Source organism: Piliocolobus tephrosceles, chromosome 13, assembly GCF_002776525.5.
Source record: "Piliocolobus tephrosceles isolate RC106 chromosome 13, ASM277652v3, whole genome shotgun sequence".
NCBI lineage: Eukaryota > Metazoa > Chordata > Mammalia > Primates > Cercopithecidae > Piliocolobus > Piliocolobus tephrosceles.
Window position 1 is genome coordinate 18,171,722 of NC_045446.1, and position 23,792 is coordinate 18,195,513.

The window sequence follows — 23,792 nt, forward strand, 5'->3', positions numbered from 1 at the left end:
TTCTTGGGAATCGCGTGCAAATGAGGAGGCTTGCCCAGGTTGGGAGGGCATGAGCCTCCAGATCCTCCAGGCAGTATGCTTGGCAGGCAGCCCTTCCCCCAGTGTAGGTCATGCTAGCACCTGCTAGGCTGTCTAAATTATCCCTCATCATTCCTCTCTCTGGGGCTGAATGGTGTAGTGCCTGCTGTGTGCTTTGTATACACCCTGAAACATGAAAAGATGTAATCGCTTCTGTCAGCTCAGGGTGTTGGAGCACTTGCGGACTACAGTGAAATCTGTATGTGTGCTGAAAATACGTTGGGAGCAATTTCTCGTGTACTCATTCTTCCCCCTTCAGATCTCCTTCTCTACTGTATCTATTCAGTGTAGTGCTCTAAAGGGTGCATTGGAGGTTTTTACCAAGACAATGACACCAGGTGTATGGGGTTCTGTTTGCATAACATATTTTGCTTATTGTAATTGGTCCCAGCCTATTAGAACTGTGCAGGTAGCATCCTCTCCTCCTGCTGGATTTCTTACACATTTATTGAGTGGTTGGGGGGTGGGAGCAGGATTCAGTACGTCTTATTTCTGCTCTTTCTTGGAAGCATTCCTGACAGCATGTTTGTGTGAGCAAATTTTGCTTTCATGGGTGGGCCTGTTGTTACATTAACCCAGAGATTGCAAAATAGTCCTCAAGTATGCATGTTTGCCTCACAGTATTTCTAAAAATTTGGAATTTTTTTTCCATATCAATTCAGATATCTGGATTCTGTTGAAAAAACTGGCTCACGTTCCCACATAACAGTCAGCAGGAATTGAGTAGGACAGCAGCCCCTTTCATCAAGGCATGGACTTTCTTGATGCCTTAGTCTATGCTAGGCTGATGTCATGTTTCCTACTTAAATCCAATTTTGTGTACTTGGCCATTGCATTAGCTCAAGCAAAAAGTGTTGATGGTTAGGTGTGGGTAAATATTTCCTAAGTGCCCTACCACTTGGCTCCACCAGGGGGAGTCACTGGTCATTACAGTACCCGCTCCACCACCCCACCCATCCTAATTCACCCACAGGGGCTCCCCCTGCTTGCTGTAGGCTGACATGCTGACAGCCCCCTCACCTGAGAAGCTGCCTGATTTTTAAATAGCAACAATTAACAAACTCCTCCTCTGTTTCCAAAGGGGGAAAATGGAGGTTCCAAGCTTATTTGCTGGATGAGGCTCACTTTAGTGAGCAGATCTCCGTTATGCTAGATTATGCAGTATGAGAGCAACCTTCTTTTGGATTATGTAAATGGACTATGTAAAAATCTTGGAGAAGAATGCCTGCACCTTTTGCAGAGCACCTTGGACAGAGTGGTGGGTTCCAATGAAAAGGCTGCATGACTTGGGTGTCACTTGCCAGGAAATTAAAATCAAGTTAGAGCAGGAGTAGAAAATTGTAATAATAAAGAAATCAGAGGCTGAAAGTATGACCTTGTCATAGAAAGAGAATTGCAGCTTGTTAACATTGTGCCCTTTTCCTTTGCTGCGTCAGAGGGTACGTGTGAATCTTTTTGCCTCTTCTGCTTTTTTCCTCCCCTACACAAAGGTAACCCAGCTTCTACTGCCTCTGTCTCCTTGTTGTCCCCTTGGGTCATTTCACCTCATCCAGGTGGCTTTTATCCTTTCTTTGTTCTGTTGGCTCATGTAACCCTTTTTATCTTCGTGTAAGTGTGTCTGTGGTAGAAAACAACATAGATTTACTCTCTTAATTTTAAAAGTGTACAGTACATATTATTGTTCAATAGATCTCTATAACCTCTTTGTCTTGTGTGACTGAAACTGTATCCTTTGAATGACTCCTTTTCCCCCTCCCACAACCCCCTGGCAGCCATCACTCTCTGTTTCTGTGAGTTTGATCACTTTAGATACCTCTTACTAATGGAATCTTGTAGTATTTGTCTTTTTATGGTTGGTTTATTTCACTTAGCATAATGTCCTTAAGGATCATCTATTAATAGGTCATAGTGGCTAGGTGCGGTGGCTCACGCCTGTAATCCCAGCACTTTGGGAGTCCCAAGGCGGGTGGATCACTTGAGGTCAGGGGTTCGAGACCATGCTGGCCAACATGGTGAAACTCCATCTGTACTAAAAATACAAAACTTAGCCAAGTGCGGTGGTGGGCATCTGCAATCCCAGCTACTTAGGAGGCTGAGGCAGGAGAATCACTTGAACCTGGAGGTGGAGGTGGCAGCGAGCCGAGATCGCACCACTGCACTCCAACCTGGCCGACAAAGCGAGGCTCCATCTCAAAAGAAAAGAAAAAGTTGTATGTATATAATCATAATTTCCTTCTTTTCAAAGGCTGAATAATATTCCATTCTATGTATATACCACATTTTCTTTATCCATTCATCTACTGATGGACATTTAGGCTGCTTCCACATTTTGGCTATTTTGAAAAATGCTGCAGTGAACATGGGTGTGCAAATATCTCTTCAAGATCCTGTTTTCAGTTCTTTTAGATATATAACCAGAAGTGGAATTGCTGGACATATGGTAGTTCTATTTTTAATTATTTGAGGAACCTCCATACTGTTTTCCATAGCAGCTGAACCATTTTACAATCCTACCAACAGTGCATGAGGGTTCCAACTTCTTCATATCCTTGTCAGCACTTGTTATTTCCTGTTTTTTCTTTTTCTTTTTATAGTGGTCATCCTGACAGGTGTGAGGCGATAAATAATTGCGGTTTTGATTTGCATTTCCGTAATGATTAGTCATATTGAGCATCTTCTCATATGTTTGTTGACCATTTGTATATCATTATTAGAGAAATGTGCATGCAAGTCTTTGGTCCATTGTTTAGTATGGTTATTTGTGGGGTTTTTTGGTTATTGAGTTGTAGGAGTTCCCCATATATCATGGACATTAAACATTTATCTGACATATGGTTAGCAAATATTTTCTCCCATTCCATAGGTTACCTTTTTTTTTTTTTTTTTTTTTTTGGGAGACAGAGCGTCACTCTGTCACCTAGGCTGGAGTACAGTGGCGTGATCTCAGCTCACTATAACCTCCACCTCCTGGGTTCAAGCAGTTCTCCTGCTTCAGCTTCCCAAGTAGTTGGGATTACAGGTGCATGCCACCACGCCTGGCTAATTTTTGTATTTTTAGTAGAAATGGGGTCTTGCTGTGTTACCTAGGCTGATCCCGAACTCCTGGCTCCCACCTTGACTTCCCAAAGTGCGGGGATTACAGGAGTAAGCAACTGCTCCTGGCCTCCTGCTTCTTTGATAAGGGAGGGAGCACAAATAGCCTTAATTTCTCAAATTTTAGGACCATTTTCTACCTTGAAAGGGAGCCACCCAGGGGAGAAGTGTGTTTCAGAAAGACGGAGAGCCTTGAGATAGGAATGAGCGCAAGTCTTTCTAAATGAACATTGACTCTTCTGACTAATACAGGGGCTTTATGCTTTAGAAACAGTGATCAAGTTTACACTTGCTTTATTATGATCTGTTTTCAAATGCCTTGGTAGCCAAGGTTCCTTCAAGGAGAGATGTGATTTTGGCTGTAAACTAACCTCATGGACTTAGTTCTAATGTTGCTGTTGTGCCTAGCTTGAAAGTTTTACAAAGATAAGGAATTATTTTGTTCACATATTGGTGTATAACAAACCACACTCCAAAACTTAGTGACTTAAAAATGATTCAGTTAGTTTTCATGCTTTTTTTGGGGGGGGAGGGGGTAGACTGGGTTCAGTTGGAAAGTTCTTCTGCTGGTCTTCCTTGGGTTTTCACTAGAGTCATGTGGAGGCCCAGTTAGAATAAAGTGGGTCTCTCTTCTTTGCCATGTAGATTCAGGGGCTCTTCTCTCCACGTGGCCTCTCAAGAGTAGCCAGGCTTCTCTCTCTCTCTTTTTTTTAAATTTTAATTGTTTTTTATATTTCTTGCTATATAGATGACAGGGACAGACTTCTTACATAGCAACTTAAGATTTCCAAAAGTGACAGTTCTAAAAGGAAGGAAACGGAAGCTGCCAGTTCTCTTAAAACGGTAGGCCCAGAATTGGCACAGCTTGATGCATTCTCTTGATTAAAGCTACTGATAGAGCAGTCTAGATTCAGTGTGGGAGGGGACCACACAAGGGTGAGAATACCAAGAGGATATTTCTTTGGAGCCATCTTTGGATGGGCCATATTTTATTTTAGTTTAGTTTAGTTTAGTTTAGTTATTTTTGAGCTGGTGTTTCACTCTTGTTGCCCAGACTGGAGTGCAAACAGCAAGATCTCGGGTCACCGCAACCTCTGCCTCCCAGGTTCAAGTGATTCTCCTGCCTCAGCTTTTGGAGTAGCTGGGATTACAGGCATATTCCACCATGCCCAGTTAATTTTGTACTTTTAGTAGAAATGGGGTTTCTCCATGTTGGTCAGGCTGGTCTTGAACTCCCGACCTCAGGTGATCTGCCCGCCTCAAACTCCCGAAGTGCTGAGATTACAGGTGTGAGCCACCACACGTGGCCTATTTATTTATTTTTTGAGACAGAGTCTTGCTCTGTCACCCAGGCTGCAGTGCAATGGAACGATTTCTGCTTACTGCAACCTCCGCCCCCTGGTTTCAAGCAGTTCTCCTGCCTCAGCCTCACAAGTAGCTGGAATTACAGGCACCTGCCACCATGACGGCTAATTTTTTTTTTTTTTTGAGACGGAGTCTTGCTCTGTTGCCCAGGTTGGAGTACAATGGCACCATCTCAGGTCACTGCAACCTCCGCCTCCCGGATTCAAATGATTCTTCTGCCTCAGCCACCAGAGTGGCTGGGACTACAGGCATGTGCCACCACTCCCGGCTAATTTTTGTATTTTTGATAGAGACAGGGTTTCACTGTATTGGTCAGGCTGGTCTCAAACTCCTGACCTCCAGTGATCCACCCACTTCGGCCTTCCAAAGTGCTGGGATTACAGGCATAAGCCACTGTGCCCGGCCTTGACCCAGCTAAGTTTTTGTATTTTTAGTAGAGACAGGGTTTCGCCCTTTGGACCGTGGCTCAGCTGGTCTTGAACTCCTGACCTCAGGTGATCTACCAGCCTTGACCTCCCAAAGTGTGGTGTGAGCCACTGCGCCTGGCCTATTTATTTTTTTTATTTTTGAAAGAGGGTTTCAGTTGGTCGCCCAGGCTGGAATGCAGTAATATGATCTCAGCTCACTGCAGCCTCAACCTCCATGGCCCAAGCAATCCTCCTGCCTCAGCCTCCCAAGTAGCTGAGACTGTAGGCATGTGCCATCATGCCCAGCCGATTTTTAAATTTCTTGTAGAGATGAGGTCTCCCTATGTTGCCCGAGCTGGTCTCGAACTCCTGGGCTCAAGGTATCCTCTTGCCTCAGCCTCCCAAAGTTCTGGTTTACAGGCGTGAGACATCATGCCCAGCCCACATCTGTATTTTATATAGTACTAATATATATAACCAACAGAAGGCATTCGGTATTTCTGTTTGAATCACCAGTTGGATGGACCAACACATAGGTTGGTAGATGGATACCTGACTGTTCTTGTTGGTTTATGTGGATGGGGTGCATGTGATTCTCAGGGCTCAGGTGCCCCTGTTTATACCTTTATAGTATTCACCCTTCTTCAACATGTCTGTCTTTCTGACAAAGTACCTTTTTAGGCATAGTGACTTGAGTGGACAGAGGGCATCATATTCCCTACAGATTTTTTTTTTTTTTTTGAGACGGAGTCTCGCTCTGCCGCCGGGTCTGGAGTGCAGTGGCCGGATCTCAGCTCACTGCAAGCTCTGCCTCCCGGGTTCCCGCCATTCTCCTGCCTCAGCCTCCTGAGTAGCTGGGACTACAGGCGCCCGCCACCTCGCCCGGCTAGATTTTTGTATTTTTTTGGTAGAGACGGGGTTTCACCCTGTTAGCCAGGATGGTCTCGATCTCCTGTCCTCGTGATCCGCCCGTCTCGGCCTCCCAAAGTGCTGGGATTACAGGCTTGAGCCACCGCGCCCGGCCTCCCTACAGATATTTTGGGAGCTGTAATCTAAGGAAGAAAAAAATAATGGCTGTTTATTAGACTGTGTACTGGCTACTGTACTTGACACAGGTTCTTACTTAAAAGGGATTTCCCCTCAAATGTGGAAGCAGAGGATAATGACCTTGCCCACGGTCTCACAGCTAGTAGGTGACACAAGATGGAATTTATTTATTTATTTATTTATTATTTTTTGTTTTGTTTTGTTTTGTTTTTCAGTAGAGACAGGGTTTCACCGTGTTAGCCAGGATGGTCTCGATCTCCTGACCTCATGATCTGCCCGTCTCGGCCTCCCAAAGTGCTGGGATTACAGGCTTGAGCCACCGCACCCGGCCTACAAGATGGAATTTAAACTGCAATCTGTCTGATTCTGAGGCTCAAACACTAAATTGCCTCATATTTTAGTTACTCAGAGTTTTCTTGGTTAGTCTCAGACCACTAAGATATATCAGAAGGTTTTATAACAGCAGCACTATTGACATTTGGGGCTGGATAATTCCTCACCATGGGAGGCTGTCCTGTGCATGGTAGGATGTTTAGCACCATTCCTGGTCTTCACCTATCACATGCCAGTGGTGCTCTAGCACCCAGAAGCAACAACCAAAAATGTCAGCAGATATTGCCACATTTCCAGGGGGCATCCCACTCCCCTTGAAAAGCACTGGTAGGCCGGGCGCGGTGGCTCAAGCCTGTAATTCCAGCACTTTGGGAGGCCGAGACGGGTGGATCACGAGGTCAGGAGATCGAGACCATCCTGGTCTACACGGTGAAACCCCGTCTCTACTAAAAATACAAAAAACTAGCCGGGCGAGGTGGCGGGTGCCTGTAGTCCCAGCTACTCGGGAGGCTGAGGCAGGAGAATGGCGTGAACCCGGGAGGCGGAGCTTGTAGTGAGCCGAGATCGCGCCATGCACTCCAGCCTGGGCGACAGAGCGAGACTCCGTCTCAAAAAAAAAAAAAAAGAAAAGCACTGGTAAATTATTTCATGATTTGTTGTCCTTTGATCTTGCTGGATTTTAAAAATATGACATTAGGTCGGGCGTGGTGGCTCACGCCTGTAATCCCAGCACTTTGGGAGGCCAAGATGGGCAGATCACCCGAGGTCAGGAGTTTGAGACCAGCCTGGCCAGCATGGTGAAACCCTGTCTCTACTAAAAATACAAAATTAGCCAGGCATGGTGGCACATCTCTGTAATCCCAGCTACTTGGGAGGCTGAGGCAGGATAATTGCTTGAACCCAGTAGGTGTAGGTTGCAGTGAGCCTAGATCGTGCCATTGCACTCCAGCCTGGGCAACAAGAGCGAAACTCTGTCTCAAACATAAATAAATAAATAAAAATATGACATCTCATCAGAAATTGTCAGTGGGTTCAAACCATCTTCTTAGATAGTTAATAGTACTGCCTGGTTCTGGTGGTCTTGCCTCATGCCTTTCTCTCATTGCTTCTCTCCTCTTCTGCCTTACCTTTTGTCTTTTGTCTCTGATTTTTCTAAATAAAGTGCAGGTGGGTAAAGTGGTGTTTGTAAGGACTTTTTACACAGGTATGGATTTAGCAGGCATTCAGAACTCTGAGATTATAGCCATTAGTGCTAGTAAAAAGAAGGCAATTTACATGTTCTAATTATAGTACGGGGGAAAATGCATGATTTTTAGCAAGGTGGGAATTGAATGGCTTCCAGACTCTACAGAGTTAATCCTCCTCAGGGTAGTATTGATTGACATGCTGGAGGACGTTAATGTGCCAATCTTTTTGGGAACGGGGGAGGAGAGTGGAAATTGCAGTTTCTCTACTAATTGTACTTTAGGTGTCGTTTATGACAATTTCATGTTGTCTAGACAGAGGAAATGGTGGAGAAATTATTTCAGTAGAGTCAAATGCTGAGTCCAAAAGGAATCAGGGTGGTTGCTGAAGTCAAGATCAGGGTGGAAGGGCAAGTAGTACATCCCCACAGACGAATCAGTGAAATCAGATGTCACTAAGAGACGCAGTTCAGAATGAACCTTGGATATAAGAAAAGAGATTGTACTCTGAGCTTCGTGTTAGCTCAAGGGCTAACAGTGGATTGTTTGCGGTCCCAGTTGTAGTCTCTGCCCTCATATTTCTGCAAATTCTAGAAACCTCATTCCATGGACAGATATGAGCTGGGAAATTGGCCTCTTTGCCTCTGGTTAATAAATAGCCCAGCACACTGTGCTTTGCTTTTCCCTCGTTCTCTTGAGGCTTCACGTACTAACTTGCTTTGCCTTTCTGATATTGGTCCTAAGATTTTACTTCCTATTATATAGTGTGTGCAGTATACCAAGGTCAAGGGCCTGTCACTTCTTAATGAACGGACTTGGTCAAGGGTTTTTAAAGTTTCATATCAGAAATGTGGATGTGAAAAAATGTTTTTTTAAGACCTTCACAGGCTTGCTAGTATCACAGCAATAAATGATTCTACCAGTATATTCTTTGTAGACTTAGTTGGCCTGGAGGTTGGTGTTTAAGAATTTGTCTGTGCTTCTGAATAAAATTAGCTAAGAATTCAACATTATGGAATTCTATAAATTCCAGGGGGAAATCAGTGAATTAGGATGCACTGCCTCTTAAAGTCTAAACCTATATATCCCACCTGTTGCATGTGGGGGGCATGTGTGCATGTGGCATCAAAACTAGCTGTGGACCTTTTTTTTTTTTCTAATAGATTTGGTCTTACTCATCCTCTGGTGAAAAGCCTCTGATGCTAAATTCTGGGTTAAAAAAAAAAGTCTGTGGTCTGTGAGCAGACCTCCTAAGTCTCCCAGAGAAATGGATTTGGATACTAAGTAAAGATGTGCACGTAGATTGACTTGGGCCTTTGAGTTTACTTGCTAACAAAAGTGAGTTTTTATTATACATTCAAGTCTTATAACTATAGTGAATGTGTTGAGGGTATATAGGAGCTAAGCATAGTGCCAACCAGTCATCTTACAAATGTATTAAAAATAACTACCCACCAGACAGTTAACAGAGGTCATATGTTCCCAGGGGGAACTGGCTGACTTTTCAGACAAGACTTTTGTAATGCTAGATACATGATTGCACACTATATATACATTCTGTTTCCAGCCTCTTCCCTTTTGCTATCTGTGACTATGTTGTGCTCTCATGTTTTGCCATCTATCGCTCACTGCCCAGAGGTACTGGGGAGTACATTAATGTTTCATAAAGATGTTTTTAAGCATTTCTGGTGAAAAGCATTGTTTTGTACTCTGTGAATTGTTTATATTTGATAATGCTAAAATAAGGCTGATCTACACTATAGGCACTGTGGTGTGTTTCTGTAGTATGTCTGTTTTTTTCCTGAGGTTACTAGCATTTTAGCAGTGCCACCTTGCCTTGACCCACCCCACATTAGGGGCAGGAATTACCTGCCAGTCTCTGCTGGCAACTGCATCACATGCTTTAAGTGCACCCCTCAAACTAGGGGGCCCTGCAGCGATCAGATGAATGCCTATCGTTGGATAACTTAAACGATAATTACTAGTGTGTGAAATGGGGAGGCTTGGATGCCTCTGCATTAGAGCAGAGATGTCAATTTGGAAATCATAATAGAGGTGTCGTTTCAGAACACACAATTATTTTTTACAAAGAATAAGGGCTTGTCATCTCCCAACCCAGGCATGCGCCAAGGCAGAGATCAGGGAGTTGCAGAGCAAGATTCAGAAATGAAGAAAGCCACGGCGCATTCAAGTTTATTTGGCCTCCTGCCCCTTCATCCCCTGGCAAACATTGCCCTCTTTCCCTTGTGGGGGTCTCTTTTGGCAATTTACAGTCCAGGAACATCAGTGGTAGTTTCCCAGGCAAGTAGCCAGCCTCTGGCTTTTTGATTTAATGAGCCTCCCAGGGACCAGACTGCACTGCATTTATCAGGACAACTATGTCAGCATTTTAACCTGAGAAGCATAAGTGACCAGAGGGGATGAAGGTGATGTAAGCAGTTTCTGAAAACCTTGTTCCTTCGGGAGTTTTAGTGTGAGTTTTTGGGCATCTAGCAACCTTGTCTGAGAGTCTTGTGGCCAGTGAGGGGCAATCAGATACGTCTTCTTGCTTATTCTTCCAAGTCTGGTTAGGCCTGCTGATTCATCACTTAGATATTTGTTGGTTTCCTATTACATGTTAATTAGGATGTGAGTTTTGACGGGAATGACTTGGATCCAGTACCTGTTTTCATGTAGCTTCTAGTCCAGAAGCAAACACAAGACATAAGTTACTGGATGACTTGAGAAGGCCTCTTAAGAGAGGTACAAAATGCTAGGAGGCACTGGGGAAGAGAGGGTGAACTTCTGGCTGGAGGAGTCAAGTATTTGAGCTTTGAAGGCTTTTTACAGACAGTAATAAGGAAGAGGAACTTTCCAGAAAGAATAAATTGCCAAGATAAATAACGTAGGTGGGATAGTGAGGGTGTGTTTAGTTTAGCTAGAACAATGGATCCCCAAAGTCAAAACTATTTTTATAATAATGCTGAGACATTCTTTGTGTTTTTCACTCTCATTCTTTCACAAGTATAGTGTTTTCTAGAGGCTCCGTGACATGTAATGAGGCTATCATCCTGATGGCTAATTGAATGTGTGCTTGTGTATTAAAATTTTTTCAGTTTTAATTTCAAAATTGAAATTAAATATTGATAGTGGAAACCCATACAAATGAAATCTCTTTAGGAGCCTCGTAATTTTTTTTTTTTGAGACAGAGTTTCGCGCTTGTTGCCCAGGCTGGAGTGCGATGGCGCCATCTTGGGTCACCGCAACCTCTGTTTCCTGGGTTCAAGTGATTCTCCTGCCTCAGCCACCTGAGTAGCTGGGATTACAGGCATGTGCCACCATGCCTGGCTAATTTTGTATTTTTTAGTGGAGACGAGGTTTCTCCATGTTGATCAGGCTGGTCTCGAACTCCCAACCTCAGATGATCCACCCATCTTGGCCTCCCAAAGTGCTGGGATTACAGGCGTGAGCCACTGGGATCCTCATAATTTTTAAGAGTGTTAAAGGAGTCTTGGGACCAAAAAGTTTGTAAACCACTGGACTAGATCATATAGTATATTCAAAAGGAATGAGACATTTGGCTGCAAAGCTTGAATACCGAATGCGCTGCTGAGGAATCTGGATTTTATTTCCTAGGCAGAAGGAAGCTGTTAATTTGGATTTGGCTCTCCTAGATGGAAATAACAGTTGCCATCCAGACATTAAAGCCAGGCTGTAAAGTTACTCATTAGGCATGGGGCACCAGTGGCATCTTACCTTCTGGGAGCCAGCATTCCCTAACAGTAGAGGCCAGAGAGTTCTAGCAATTGATTGTTTCCAGTGGTTGGAGAAAGTCCGGACATGTTTGTTTGCTTTAGGATATTGATTTTTCTCTGTGATCTGACAACCAGTTAAAAGAGTATCTTCAGGGTATAATTTTTTAGTAAGGAAGAGTTGTCCACGGCCTGTTTATTCCATATGGACTAGTACCCAGACTTTCTGCACCTCAACCCTGATATCCATTGAATTTGAAGTGAAGGGGCCGGGCTCAGTGGTGCATGCCTGTAATCCCAGCACGTTGGGAGGCCGATGTGGGTGGATCACTTGAGGCCAGGAGTTCAAGACCAGCCTGGCCAACATGGTAAAATCCTGTCTCTACTAAAAATACAAAAATTAGCCAGGCGTGGTGGCGCATGCCTGTAGTCCCAGCTACTTGGGCGGCTGAGGCAAGAGAATTGCTTAAGCATGGGAAGTAGAAGTTGCAGTTAGCCAAGATCGTGCCACCACACTCCAGCCTGGGTGACAGAGACTCTGTCTCAAAAACTGAAATAACATAAAATAATGAAGTGAAGATTCTTTTCTTTCAGTTGATCTGCTTCGACCACTTTTTTTCTTTTCCAGAGCTTTTTTTGACTATTTTAAAAATTGTATTCCTAGTGATCAAGAATACAGCTGATACAGGGAACCTCTTTGCAAATAATGCAGAATATTAATCAGGGAAAGAAAAAATAGTTGCATTCTTTTTAAAATGTGAGGGATTTCACAGCTTGAATTATGTGCCTGTTATGATTTTAGCAGGGCTTAATATGCATTTTTGATGGCTTTTTCCATCCATTACTTGCGCCTGGCCGTAATTCTTTTGAAAACAAATGGCTATCTCTTTCTTTTCAGTATTTTACCTTAAGATTTTTATATGTTGTATGTTTTTGTTTTCTCATTTTGAAATAATTCCAAACTTGCAGAAAAGTTGCAAAAATAGTACAGAGGATTCCCATATACCCTTCACCCACATTCCCTAAATGTTAACATTTTGCCACATTTGCTTTATTATCCTCTTTTGTTCTCTCTGTATGTGTATATATGTATAAATATGAGTGTACTTTTCTATGCTTATAGTTTTTTTTATATTTAAGCTTATCCTATTCTTTATAGTATTGTTAAAGTCATATATAGTTTGATAGAGCAGTGGCCTTCAGACTTTAAAAAAAAAAAAACACCTTATTAATAAAATGCTTTCTGGCTGGGCATGGTGGCTCATGCCTGTAATCCTAGCACTTAGGGAGGCTGAGGCAGGCGGATCACCTGAGGTCAGGAGATTGAGACCAGCCCTGGCCAACATGGTGAAACCCTGTCTTTACTAAAAGTACAAAAATCAGCTGGGCGTGGTGGTGGACCCCTGTAATCCCAGCTACTCGGGCGGCTGAGGCAAGAGAATTGCTTCAACCCAGGAGGCGGAATTTGCAGTGAGCCGAGATCGCGCCGTTGCACTCCAGCCTGGGTAAAAGAGGGAAACTCCGTCCAAAAAAAAAAAAAAGCTTTTGAGTAATCCATGTGTGTTATGATTATATATTATATAGCAGAAGTTGTAGTATTTCCCCCTTGTTGTCCAATGGATCAAATAGCACAACCCCGGTATACCTCACTTGGACATCAGTGATGTACAAAATGAACCAGGCAAGTAGAGAAAACAAGGAAGTATTTGGTTGGGGGAGGGGGGGTTGTATTTTTTTGTTTTTCAGCTTCAGTGATAGCAACTTCAGTCCTGAACAAGCTTGGCTGAGCCCTTCCTAGGCCCTCCCTGATTTCTTGTGATAGACTAAGTCAAGTCAAATTTGTGGTGGTCACAGCAGAATGTGCAGAACTACCATTGCACTCAGTTTTCTCCTACCATTTACTGTTGACGGCTCTCTATAACAGGCTAACACTTCTTTCTTTTTTTTTTTTTTTTTGAAACGGAGTCTTGCTCTGTCGCCCGGGCTGGAGTGCAGTGGCCAGATCTCAGCTCACTGCAAGCTCCGCCTCCCGGATTTTCGCCATTCTCCTTCCTCAGCCTCCGGAGTGGCTGGGACTACAGGCGCCCGCCACCTCGCCCGGCTAGTTTTTTGTATTTTTTTTAGTAGAGACGGGGTTTCACAGTGTTAGCCAGGATGGTCTCGATCTCCTGACCTCGTGATCTGCCTGTCTCGGCCTCCCAAAGTGCTGGGATTACAGGCTTGAGCCACCGCGCCCGGCCAGAAAGATCTTTCTTTGAGGTTCCTAGGAATGGTGGTAAACATTCCTAGGATGTTTACTCATCTAGTAACTCTAGTTCTTTATTCCACACCAATTGGAGAAGCCTGTTTTTACTCCAGATAGTACTTGTATGGTAACTATGAAGAACTTATGTTTCATCAATGTATGTGTGTATTCATGGTGATTGGCTTTCCTGCTTTTGTGTATTAGCAGTAAAGTGACATATATATGTGGCTTGCCAATTCCACTGTATTGTCTGGGCAGCAAATGTTGCCAACACATTCTGTAGTAAGTAGGCACAGGGGATGCATGTTCCAAAAGAACCTCATCGGAGACTCTCCAGAGACAAAGCTTCGCATTTTGGTTCTATTCCAACTTAAAGAAGTCTTCCTAATTAAGGTAGGAAATTAAGGTGGGAAATAGACTTTTGGGATTGTAAAATGGAGTCATTAAGGCCGGCACGGTGGCTCACACCTGTAATCCCAGCATTTTGGGAGGCCAAGGCAGGCGAATCACAAGGTCAGGAGTTCGAGACCAGCCTGACCAACATGGTGAAACCCCATCTCTACTAAAAATACAAAAATTAGCCGGGTGTGGTGGCACATGCCTGTTGTAATCCCAGCTACTCAAGAGACTGAGGCAGGAGAATCACTTGAACCTGGGAGGCTGAGATTGCAGTAAGCCAAGATTGCACCACTGCACTCCAACCTGGGTGACAGAGTGAGACTCCGTCTCAAAAAATAAAAAATAAAAATGGAGTCACTAAAACTGAAGTTATCTAATGCAAACCCTTCAGATCAGGAATCTCCTTTACAGCATTCCTAATAAATCATCTCATCTCACTCAGTACTGTCATTGCTTTAGCAGAGTAGGAGTAATATTTGCCTTTGTTACCGTAATCAGTTTCCAGGCAGAAGTACTTAAAAAGGATGTATTTTTGTTTGTTTGTTTGTTTGTTTGTGTTTGTTTTGAGATGGAGTCTCACTCTGTTGCCCAGGCTGGAGTGCAATGGTGCGATCTCAGCTCACTGCAACCTCTGCCTCCCAGGTTCTTGCGATTCTCGTGCCTCAGCCTCCCAAGTAGCTGGGATTACAGGCACGCACGACCACGCCTGGCTAATTTTTTGTATTTTAGTAGAGATGGAGTCTCATCATGTTGCCCAGGCTGGTCTTGAACTCCTGAGCTCAGGCAGTTCACCCATCTGGCCTCCCAAAGTGCTGGGATTACAGGCATGAGCCACTGCGCCCAGCCAAGAAGGATATATTTTCGTCACTGTGGAAGATGCTGGTTGCCAAAGGGCCTCAGCTTACTGTACGACCACTTGGAGGATAACACGAAAGGACTCGGTGACATTCAGGACTAACTAACTCCAGAGCACTTTAAGGGTGGAACAAGCTTCTAGGTATTCTAGGATAGTCAGCTGCTCCCAGACCTTGCTTCCATTCTTCACTCACACCCAGTTCCTGAAGAACTGGTTAATGATAAATAAGTACTATATAAGATGGCATAAATGACCTGAATACTCTTCTCAAAATTTTGCTTTTCATTTTTCTCCAGACTCTGTATCTCTCACTACCCCTACCTATCCCACACATTCTGTATTTCAAAGACTTAAAACATGCCATTATTTTGTGTTCCTATGAAATCATGAAAAAAATCCTGCCAGTGGACAGGCACAGTTACTTATGGCTGTAATCTCAGGACTCTGAGAGGCCGAGGCAGGAGGATCACTTGAGGCTACGAGTTTGAGACCAGCCTGGGCAACATAGCCAGACTCTGTCTCTAAAAAAAAAAAAAAAAAAAAATCCTGCCAATTAAACTGTGTCACACAATTGTAACAAACATCCCAACCTCAGACACATTAAAAGGTGAAAAGTGTGTCTTGGAATTGATGAAACAGCATTTCTGCCACTGGAACCATAGTGATGTTACTGTAGATTCAGTCTTTCAACCAGAGAGATGTATTTTATTGCTTTCCTCTCTTCCTCATTGGTTACATTTTGTTCTCTCTGTTCAGTGGCAGGATTGTTACAAGTGTCTTAAGTGTGGGGATATAGGCCTTATCTAGAGAGAAAACATTACTTGACCCTTGGTCGTCCTGGACAGGAAAGGTTGCAAGCTTGGTTGTTAGGGCCTTTGCTATGTCTCTTCCCCAGGCAGTTAGGGAAATACTGCAGTGGGCCAGTTGCTGGAATAAAGTGACTGCACATGACCATACCTAAAGCCAGCTGGTTTTAATAACAGTGAATTGAATTAAATCCATTGGAAAAGATTAGTAGCTGCTGTCCTTATCCTGCAGATCTGCTTTAAAGAAGAGTCTGGCAGGGAGCCGGGGACCTGTTCCTAGGAATGGCAGGCAAGATGCTGCTGGAGAGGAAGAATATGCATTCTCTCTGAGACCATTTCCTTTGAAACATGTTCTGGGGCAGGAGCTTGATTGGCTGCCAAGGCACATATGAGTTGGGAAGCATCATGTCAGACATGGCAAACCAGGGAGCCCCTGGGCCATGTTTATCATTTGTGTTCTAACTGGCCCTTGTAAAAAAAAAATAAAAAATATATAAAAAGTTGTAGCTAAAATTTAACAATCAGGAGATTTTACGCAAAAGTCCAATTTCTGGCTTTCCTTAAAATATGGGAAAAGCCAGCAATACTGAGCCTATATTCTAGCTTGGTAACAATTGGCTAGAGGTAAACGATGGGCCATAGACCTTCCTGTTTGTCAGTCTCCCTTGATCATAGTGAATACATATGCACTTGCTTCCTGCCTGGACCCTGGCAGGTCCTGCAGTACAAAATAGAGGTTTGAGGCATTTTGGAGTTAAGACAGGTCTTTCCTGGAGTCCTGTCACTATCTCTTAATAGTTACGTGCCACAGAGTGAAATACTTTAACTTCTGGGCCCAGTGTTCTCATGTATGTAGTCATACCTACCTTTCTAGGTTGTGGTGAGGTTTAAACAAAGAAATACATATGAAGTGCTCAGTATATTACCTATTACCTGGCATCAAAAAAACTGTTCAATAAAATGTATGTATCACATATGATCAGTTGAATTTGTGATTGGGCTAGATTATATAAGTAAAAGTTGTCAGTTGAGAGCCTGTGAAGTACTCTTATATATATTTTTAATAGATATATTACAGTTATATATCTGAGGAGTACTCATTCTCACAAAAGAGCGTGGGCAGAGCAGAATGGATAGACAGTAAGTGGATGTGGATGATGATGGCATGGAGGAACCAAACACCAAGATAAATGTTAGCGCTATGTGATAATTTCTGTGTGTGCCAAATTTTTCCCTCCTGTGTTGATCCGAACCTTCTATTTGTCTACTGAAAATACTGCAAATAGAAAGAAGATCATGTCTCTGAAGCACTTGGTCATTTCTCATTGAAGAGCAGTATTCAGCAGAATGCAGTGGTCATGTCCAGTGTGGGAGCTCTGCAGCTCTTCATTTATTTATGTCTCTACCTACTTAGCTTGTAGAAGGGTGTGATCTCAGATAACAGGCATTAGCTGGCTGCAAAAGGGGGAAGTTGTGTATCTCTCCCCCATTTTTCCTTATGAATGACCTCTGAGTTGGTAATTGACAGGGATTATTGCCATTTTTTTAATCTCTGCTAGGAGGCTGCTGGAATCTTCCCTCATTTCATTATCCCGTTATGATGGAGCAGGATCCAGAGAGCACCCAATTTACCCAGACCCAGCGAGGTAAGGCCAAAGTGAGAAATGGCACTAGGTGGGGGGGAGGGGCGGCCCTTGGGGTTGCCACGCTGTTGGAAGCTCCATTCTGTGCCTCTCTGGTCCTGGTGCTCTTTTATTCTTCAGTTACACTTTTGAGACAGGTGGTTCAGGTGATGGGGAAGTATTGCAGGTAAGTGAACAGTACCTCTGGTGACAGAGGGTTATGACCAAGCTCTTGTCCTTTGGTACTCATTTCTGCAAGTGTGGTACTAGAGGAGGAACCTGGAGAGGCCACAGGTAGTCGTAGGATATTCTTTTTCTGTTGGCCAGAGAGGCTGGTGTCATTCAGATGGACAGCCAACAGGGGAACAACATTTTTTTAATTTATAGGGAAATTATGTATAGATTAAACAAAAAACTAAATTTGCTGTCATTTGAGAGGGAATTTAGCATATCAAAAGGCAGAAGTCAAGCTCCTTTGGGTATTGACATTTTTGGAGACTGCCCAAAGGAAGAGATGACTGAAGAAGGAGTAAATGGATAAAACAAGTTGGCATTTTATTAAAGTGCTTGGTTTACACTTAATAGAAGACATTTGAGGCTGGGCATGGTGGCTCACACCTGTAATCCCATCACTTTGGGAGACTGAGGCGGGCAGATCACTTGAGGTCAGGAGTTTGAGACCAGCTTGGCCAACATGGCGAAACCCCATCTCTACTAAAAATATAAGAAATTACCTGGGCATGTTGGCAGATGCCTGTAATCCCAGCTACTTGGGAGGCTGAGGCAGGAGAATCACTTGAACTAAGGAGGCGGAGGTTGCAGTGAGCCAAGATCGGACCACTGCACTCCAGCCTGGGCGACAGAGCGAGACTCTGTCTCAAAAAAAAAAAGACATTTGAAAAGTTCTGAAGAGAGAAAAAACAAAAGTTATTTCAGTGAGTTCAAGGCCTGCCCTTCAATGATGGTGATAACTGAGGACCAAGCGTGGGATATTGATGGATAACATTCATCTGCAGAGTGCAGGCCCTTGGGGTTGTCACAGCCAGATTTATGGGTTCTGTTCGTGATCTAAAAAGGCACATTATTTAAGCAATACTAGAGCACATTATGAGGCTTTGCCAAAAGAAAAGGGTAATTTATAGTTGTGGGGTTGACAGGTTAGCAGTGTAGGTTAGGTAAAGCAAAATGAGCTTTGCTCTAGATTAAGACTTTTAGGTCTGCCTGGAAAAACCTTTAGACCAAGTTGATTCCAGGAATATTAAGTCTTTATTGTTGCCACAGTTATGTCATGACACTGAGCATTCTTTCTGAGATCCTGGTGCAAAGATTCTTCATTATCCTTTTATTCCTTTTCCACACCCTAGAAATGACAAACCGAAGAATCAGGGAACGTAAGGATTGATGACTTTAAAACAGGCACCTTAGATGATGAGTGAAGCAAGGAAGTTTATGTGAGTCTCTAATGATGTTTGAGGGTTATATACCCTAAATATAAGGGAAAGGAATTTTTCATATGAATCAATTACTTTGAAGCACTGAGATAGAGAAGTTCTTGCAATAAAGACAGCAATAGGCATCTCATCCCCAGAACTTTTAACCTGGCAGTGTTCTACAAGGATACTTAAAGACCATGATTTATCCTCCTTTTATATAATAAATCTGTTATTTATCCTACTGTGATCTTTATCACAGAAAGTGTCATACTTTGTGGTGTTGGTATTTTTACATTTTTCCTTTGAATACAAAATAGGTTTTTTTTTGGAAAGGGAAGTATTTTTCCTTGAAGAAAACTTAAGGATTTATTTAAACATTTAAATGTTCATTTGGAAGACTAGGGTTGTTTGATGATTTTCCAGCTCTTTGTTAGGAGGATGATTGTTACTACCTCATTACTGGTTGTTTAGTTTCTTTTTCCTCTTAGGCTTCACCGTATACACTATGTATAGGTCAGAGCCTTAGTGAGACACCTCCTCAGCATTCAGATCCTTAGCTTCCCTCTGCATATCTAAAAGGACAAGGCTAGGATATACTTGTGTTTAATAATTGTGGCAGGAATGCTTTTTAAACCATTAATCTATAGTTTCATAGCTTGGGGAACTCCTATGTCCCTACATAAAAAGGCAGTCTTTTTATTATCATCATCAACATTATGTCTACCTCTATCACCAATAATGTTATGTTTTTTCCATTACTTAGGGTAGGCTGTAAAGTAAGTGTACTTACCACTTTTCAGAATCGGCTCCAAATAAAAGGGTCTTCTTTCTCCTCCTCTTGAAATTTTTCTCCTTTTATATTCTTTTCTAGTCTGATTGACTTGAGAATTTAACCAGTGATGCTTGATTTCTGCTAGAAGAGTTCTGTATGTTGGGCAGATGTAAGAACAGTGCACGAACATTGACTTCTGTTGGTTGAAAATTTAGGATTCTGTGGTTCATCCTTGCAAAATGCATGGGAACAGGGGCCCAAACAGGTAATGAAAGTTCCTCTAGTTGAAGCTTTTAGGAACTAGCTCTTGTACTCTGATTCTCTTGGCCAAGGCATCTGTGCCTCCCATGCCTACTTGCTATACAAAGATACTATAGTATTGACTAATTGGTATTCACTGCAGCATATTATTCTGTAAAACAGAATTTTGAGTTTAAAAGATTGTTAGCTGGTCTGCTTGGGAATTCCATTTGCTGGTTGGCCAGAAGGATACCACCTTTCATGACAGAGGCAGCCTATGTTCCTCTAGCAGTTGACTGTGACCTGGGTTGGTAGACTTACTGAGGACCTCTTTGCAAGACAGTTGCCAATACTTTTTGTACCATTTGGATATAACTATTCCTATTTCTGTTCTTAATCAGTTTTTTCTGATTTCCATTAAAAACCGAAGATCTGTGCTCTTTTCCTTTTATATTCAAACATTATGGAAGTATATAAAATACAAAAGTCCCAGGAATCTTCATTAGGATTGCTGTGTCCCCTTACAGTTTTTTCCTCTAGTAACAGCAACACATTTTTATATATGTATTAGTGTATACAGACCATTCTTCAATTTTTCTCCCACTTAAGATTTTATTTTAGAGGACTTTCCTTGTAAGTGTATAGGAATAGTTTATTCTCTTGAATTGCCGCATGGTGTTTCTTTGTATGGATATATTAATAATTTATTTAATTTGTTGCTGGGCATTTGGGTTGCTTCCCAGTTTTTCACTAATGCTGACAATGTTGCAAATGAACTTTCTTATATATATCTTTGTAACCTTGTGTATTTCTGTAGGATAAAGTTTCTAGTGGAATTATTGAGTCAAAGTGTGCCTGAGGCAGGTTTTTGGTCTTGAAATTTTTTAGTAATCCATTTAATATTATCATAGAAAACGTTTTTCTGTTATTGTCCCTCTTACATTTTCAGTCCATAGCATCAAATTATATAACAGTGTTGTGAGAGATGGAGGAAAACTTGAGAAGCCAATGTGGAGAATTATATGTGACGCTAGAAGTTTTCATGGAGTAGCAAGATATTAAAGCCATAGTTTGAAGAATGTAGATCTGGACTAATTATTTACAGGAATAGCTATCATAAGGGAGAAGAAAGATGAACAACTATCACCTTCCATATTGCCCAGTGCCCACGCAACCTCTGATGCTCTGATTGTAAGAAATAGAAAAAGGAATCCCTTTTAATTTTTTCTGTTAGATTTTCTGTTCTCTCAAGTATATTTTACTCTCAGTCTCAGTTCTAAATTTTTTCCCCATATTACAAATATCTATGATTAATTCTTAAGGGAGAGAAAAGATGTGGCGAGAGATCATTCTAAGGAGGTAGGACAAATCTGGAGCTGTGTGTACTTGTTGGAGAAGAAAGAAGTCCTGGTGAAGATACCTGTGGATACCTTCTTTAATCATCTGAGGCTTACCATTTCCTGGCCTCTTTTCTCATCTATAAAACAAGATGGTAGATGATTGCTCAGTTCCCTTTCATGTCTTCCATTTTGCGTATGGATGGTGATCAAGGAAAAGCTATGAATGAGCACAGCTCTGTGTAAAGAGCACCCTGAGGAGCTGAAGGTGTACCTTAAGAAGCTAGAAGGAAAGGTTCAGTGTTATTCTCTTGGGGAGGGGCAGCTCTTCCTCAGAAGATGTCTGGTTAAGCCGCCTGTTTGCCTTATCTCAGAACAGAAACACTGGTGATAATCCGATAGGCATATTCTGCAGGGCAAACCTCCTGATGAGTTAAATGCCCTTTGATTTTCATGTCTCCAGAGTTCACCTCAGCAGGGAGACGCCATGGGAGAGCTGGATTGACTGCCTTTCACAGTATTCCCCACATTAGTGCTAGTTTGTGTTTGTCCATCTCTGTCTCTCTCAGATTATCTCCTGCTGCATACTACGCCCAGAGGATGATCCAGTATCTCTCACGGAGAGACAGTATTCGCCAGCGCTCCATGCGCTACCAACAGAACCGTCTCCGTTCTTCCACCTCCTCCTCTTCCTCAGACAACCAGGGTCCATCAGTAGAGGGAACCGACTTGGAATTTGAGGACTTTGAGTAAGTACATACTCAGCTTGCTTTCTTCCCTCTCCTCTCAAGCTTGGAGTGCTTCCAAGTTGCCCACTGTTGGAGCTGCAGTGGTGGATGTTCTTGCTCCCAACTCCTCAGTTATTATTTATGAGTAACAGGATGGGGCGAGGGACAGAGGGTTAAGATGCCCAGAGCACTCCCACCTCTGGCAGTTGCTTTGCTGATTCACTGGCGCGTGAGGAGACCGCCCACTGGGCCCCAGGCCAGATTGCGAGAGGATGCTGCTCCTCAGGCAACATTTTTATTTCCTTTTTGCATGTACAGTGACCGTGGAAAGCTTCTCATGGACTGTCTTTACCACATCAGGGAGGCTGGAGGGTTGCTGCTTTTTCTCCTAAGCAGAGTAGCTGTGGAGATGTTGTCTTCATTCTGAAATACTTGGATTTCCCTAAGAGGTGGATTTTCTGTCTTAGTGCCCTGATCAGACGGACTCCTTTAAGATCTTACTCCATTGCCTAAACTTTTTCGGTCTCCCTACTCCTACCTCCAATTCAGGAACCTTAAAAAGTTGTCTGTCAAATTAATGTGGTGGGTTGAGAAGTGATTTCTGGCTTCTTTGGACTTTTTTGAGTGGTCAGCAGGGAGAGCCATGGGAGGATGCAGGGTCAGCCCTGGAATTTAAGCTAGCCAATCTTTTTTTTTTTTTTTTTTTGAGATGGAGTCTCACTCTGTTGTCCAGACTGGAGTGCAGTGGCACAATCTCGGCTCACTGCAAGCTGCACCTCCTGGGTTCACACCATTCTCCTGCCTCAGCCTCCTGAGTAGCTGGAACTACAGGCGCCTGCTACCACGCCTGGCTAATTTTTTTTTTTTTTTTTTTTTTGTATTTTTTTGTAGAGATGGGGTTTCACCGTGTTAGCCAGGATGGTCTTGATCTCCTGACCTCGTGATCTGCCCGCCTCAGCCTCCCAAAGTGCTGGGATTATAGGCATGAGCAACCGTGCCCAGCCTAAGCTAGCCAATCTTATTTATTTGCTGGGTTTTGCATTCTCTCACCTGCTGCTTCTGACCTTTCTAGCCATTCATTGTGTTTCTTTCCATCCTGAAACTGAGCTTTTATGGCCTGTATCAAATTGGACATTTGGCTCGTTTTGATTCCTTATATTTTGGTATTGTCAAACATAAAAGCAAGAGAGAGGGAAGGGCGGTTAAGCATTGTTTCTTCCTCTTTTTTCACTGGCATTTGTGAAAGAGGACAGCCTGTCGGTCATTTCTTCCCTGCCTTCCATCTTGACGTAGCGGGGTCAGGTTTGGGGCCTTAAGAGTTCTCATCTCCCCCTCAGCCTTCTTCCTTAACTGAATGGCTAGTTCCCCACAAGTCATCTTTCAACAAAGCTTTTTAATGTGTTTAAGAAACCTCTTTGCCAGAAAGCACTAGGAAAGTAGGAACAACATTTGTACCAATTTGCCTTCTCCATGCTGTCATTAAACACACTAGCATTTGTACTCTTAGAAGCAAAAGGAAAACTAAGTGGGAGATTTATTTGTCTGAGAAAGATGTAAATGTGAAAGAAATGCAGGGATGGCCTGAAGCAGCAGTGGTGTGGCAAATGGAGCGGAGGTCATGGTTCTCTCTTGTCAACTGCAGGAGAGCAGAGCTACCTTCTGACTGTCAGCTTGCTCCTTCTCCCTTCTGTCCACTCTAGGGTGAGGTGGATGTATATATCAGCAGTGAAGGAAATGGAGTGTCTGTTCCCTTAGCCAGGCAGACACTTGTAGTGAAATATGTTCTCCTGTAGATATTGTGGTTTTTCCAGCACCAGGGTCTATTCAGGGAAGCAGTTGAAACATACATGCCAAGGCTGCTGGCACTTAGGGCTGCTGAAAAGCCTGGGTGACTTTCTCTCAGTAATGCTGTGGAGCCCTGGGAGTCAGTGTTGTGGATTGCCTAGCCCTCTTTCTATGCACGCCTGGGAGGCTGTTATCTCTTTGCAGTGGTGAAATGTGGGGCTCATGCCTTCAAGCTGTATCTTGCCTCGTGACTTGTCCTTCACAAGGGAGTTCTGGATTAGTTTAAAATGTTCTGTTCTTGTCTTACCTTCCCTTTCTTCTGCTACCACC

General features: G+C 43.1%; 1 protein-coding gene across 8 annotated transcripts in view; it reads left to right on the plus strand.

Annotated features, from left to right (window-relative positions):
• AMBRA1 (autophagy and beclin 1 regulator 1) overlaps window positions 1-23,792 on the plus strand; it is a 198,945-nt gene that overhangs the window by 60,673 nt on the left and 114,480 nt on the right. For 3 of the 8 annotated variants that reach the window (XM_023215722.2, XM_023215724.2, XM_023215727.2), the window contains 2 exons: window positions 17,105-17,191; window positions 21,519-21,698. The exons of 2 other annotated variants lie outside the window; for them this stretch is intronic. In XM_023215722.2, coding sequence (XP_023071490.1) covers window positions 17,105-17,191; window positions 21,519-21,698 — 267 coding nt within the window. The remainder of the gene's footprint in view (window positions 1-17,104; window positions 17,192-21,518; window positions 21,699-23,792) is intronic. 3 more of the 8 variants (XM_023215723.2, XM_023215728.2, XM_023215725.2) reach the window with 2 other exon arrangements.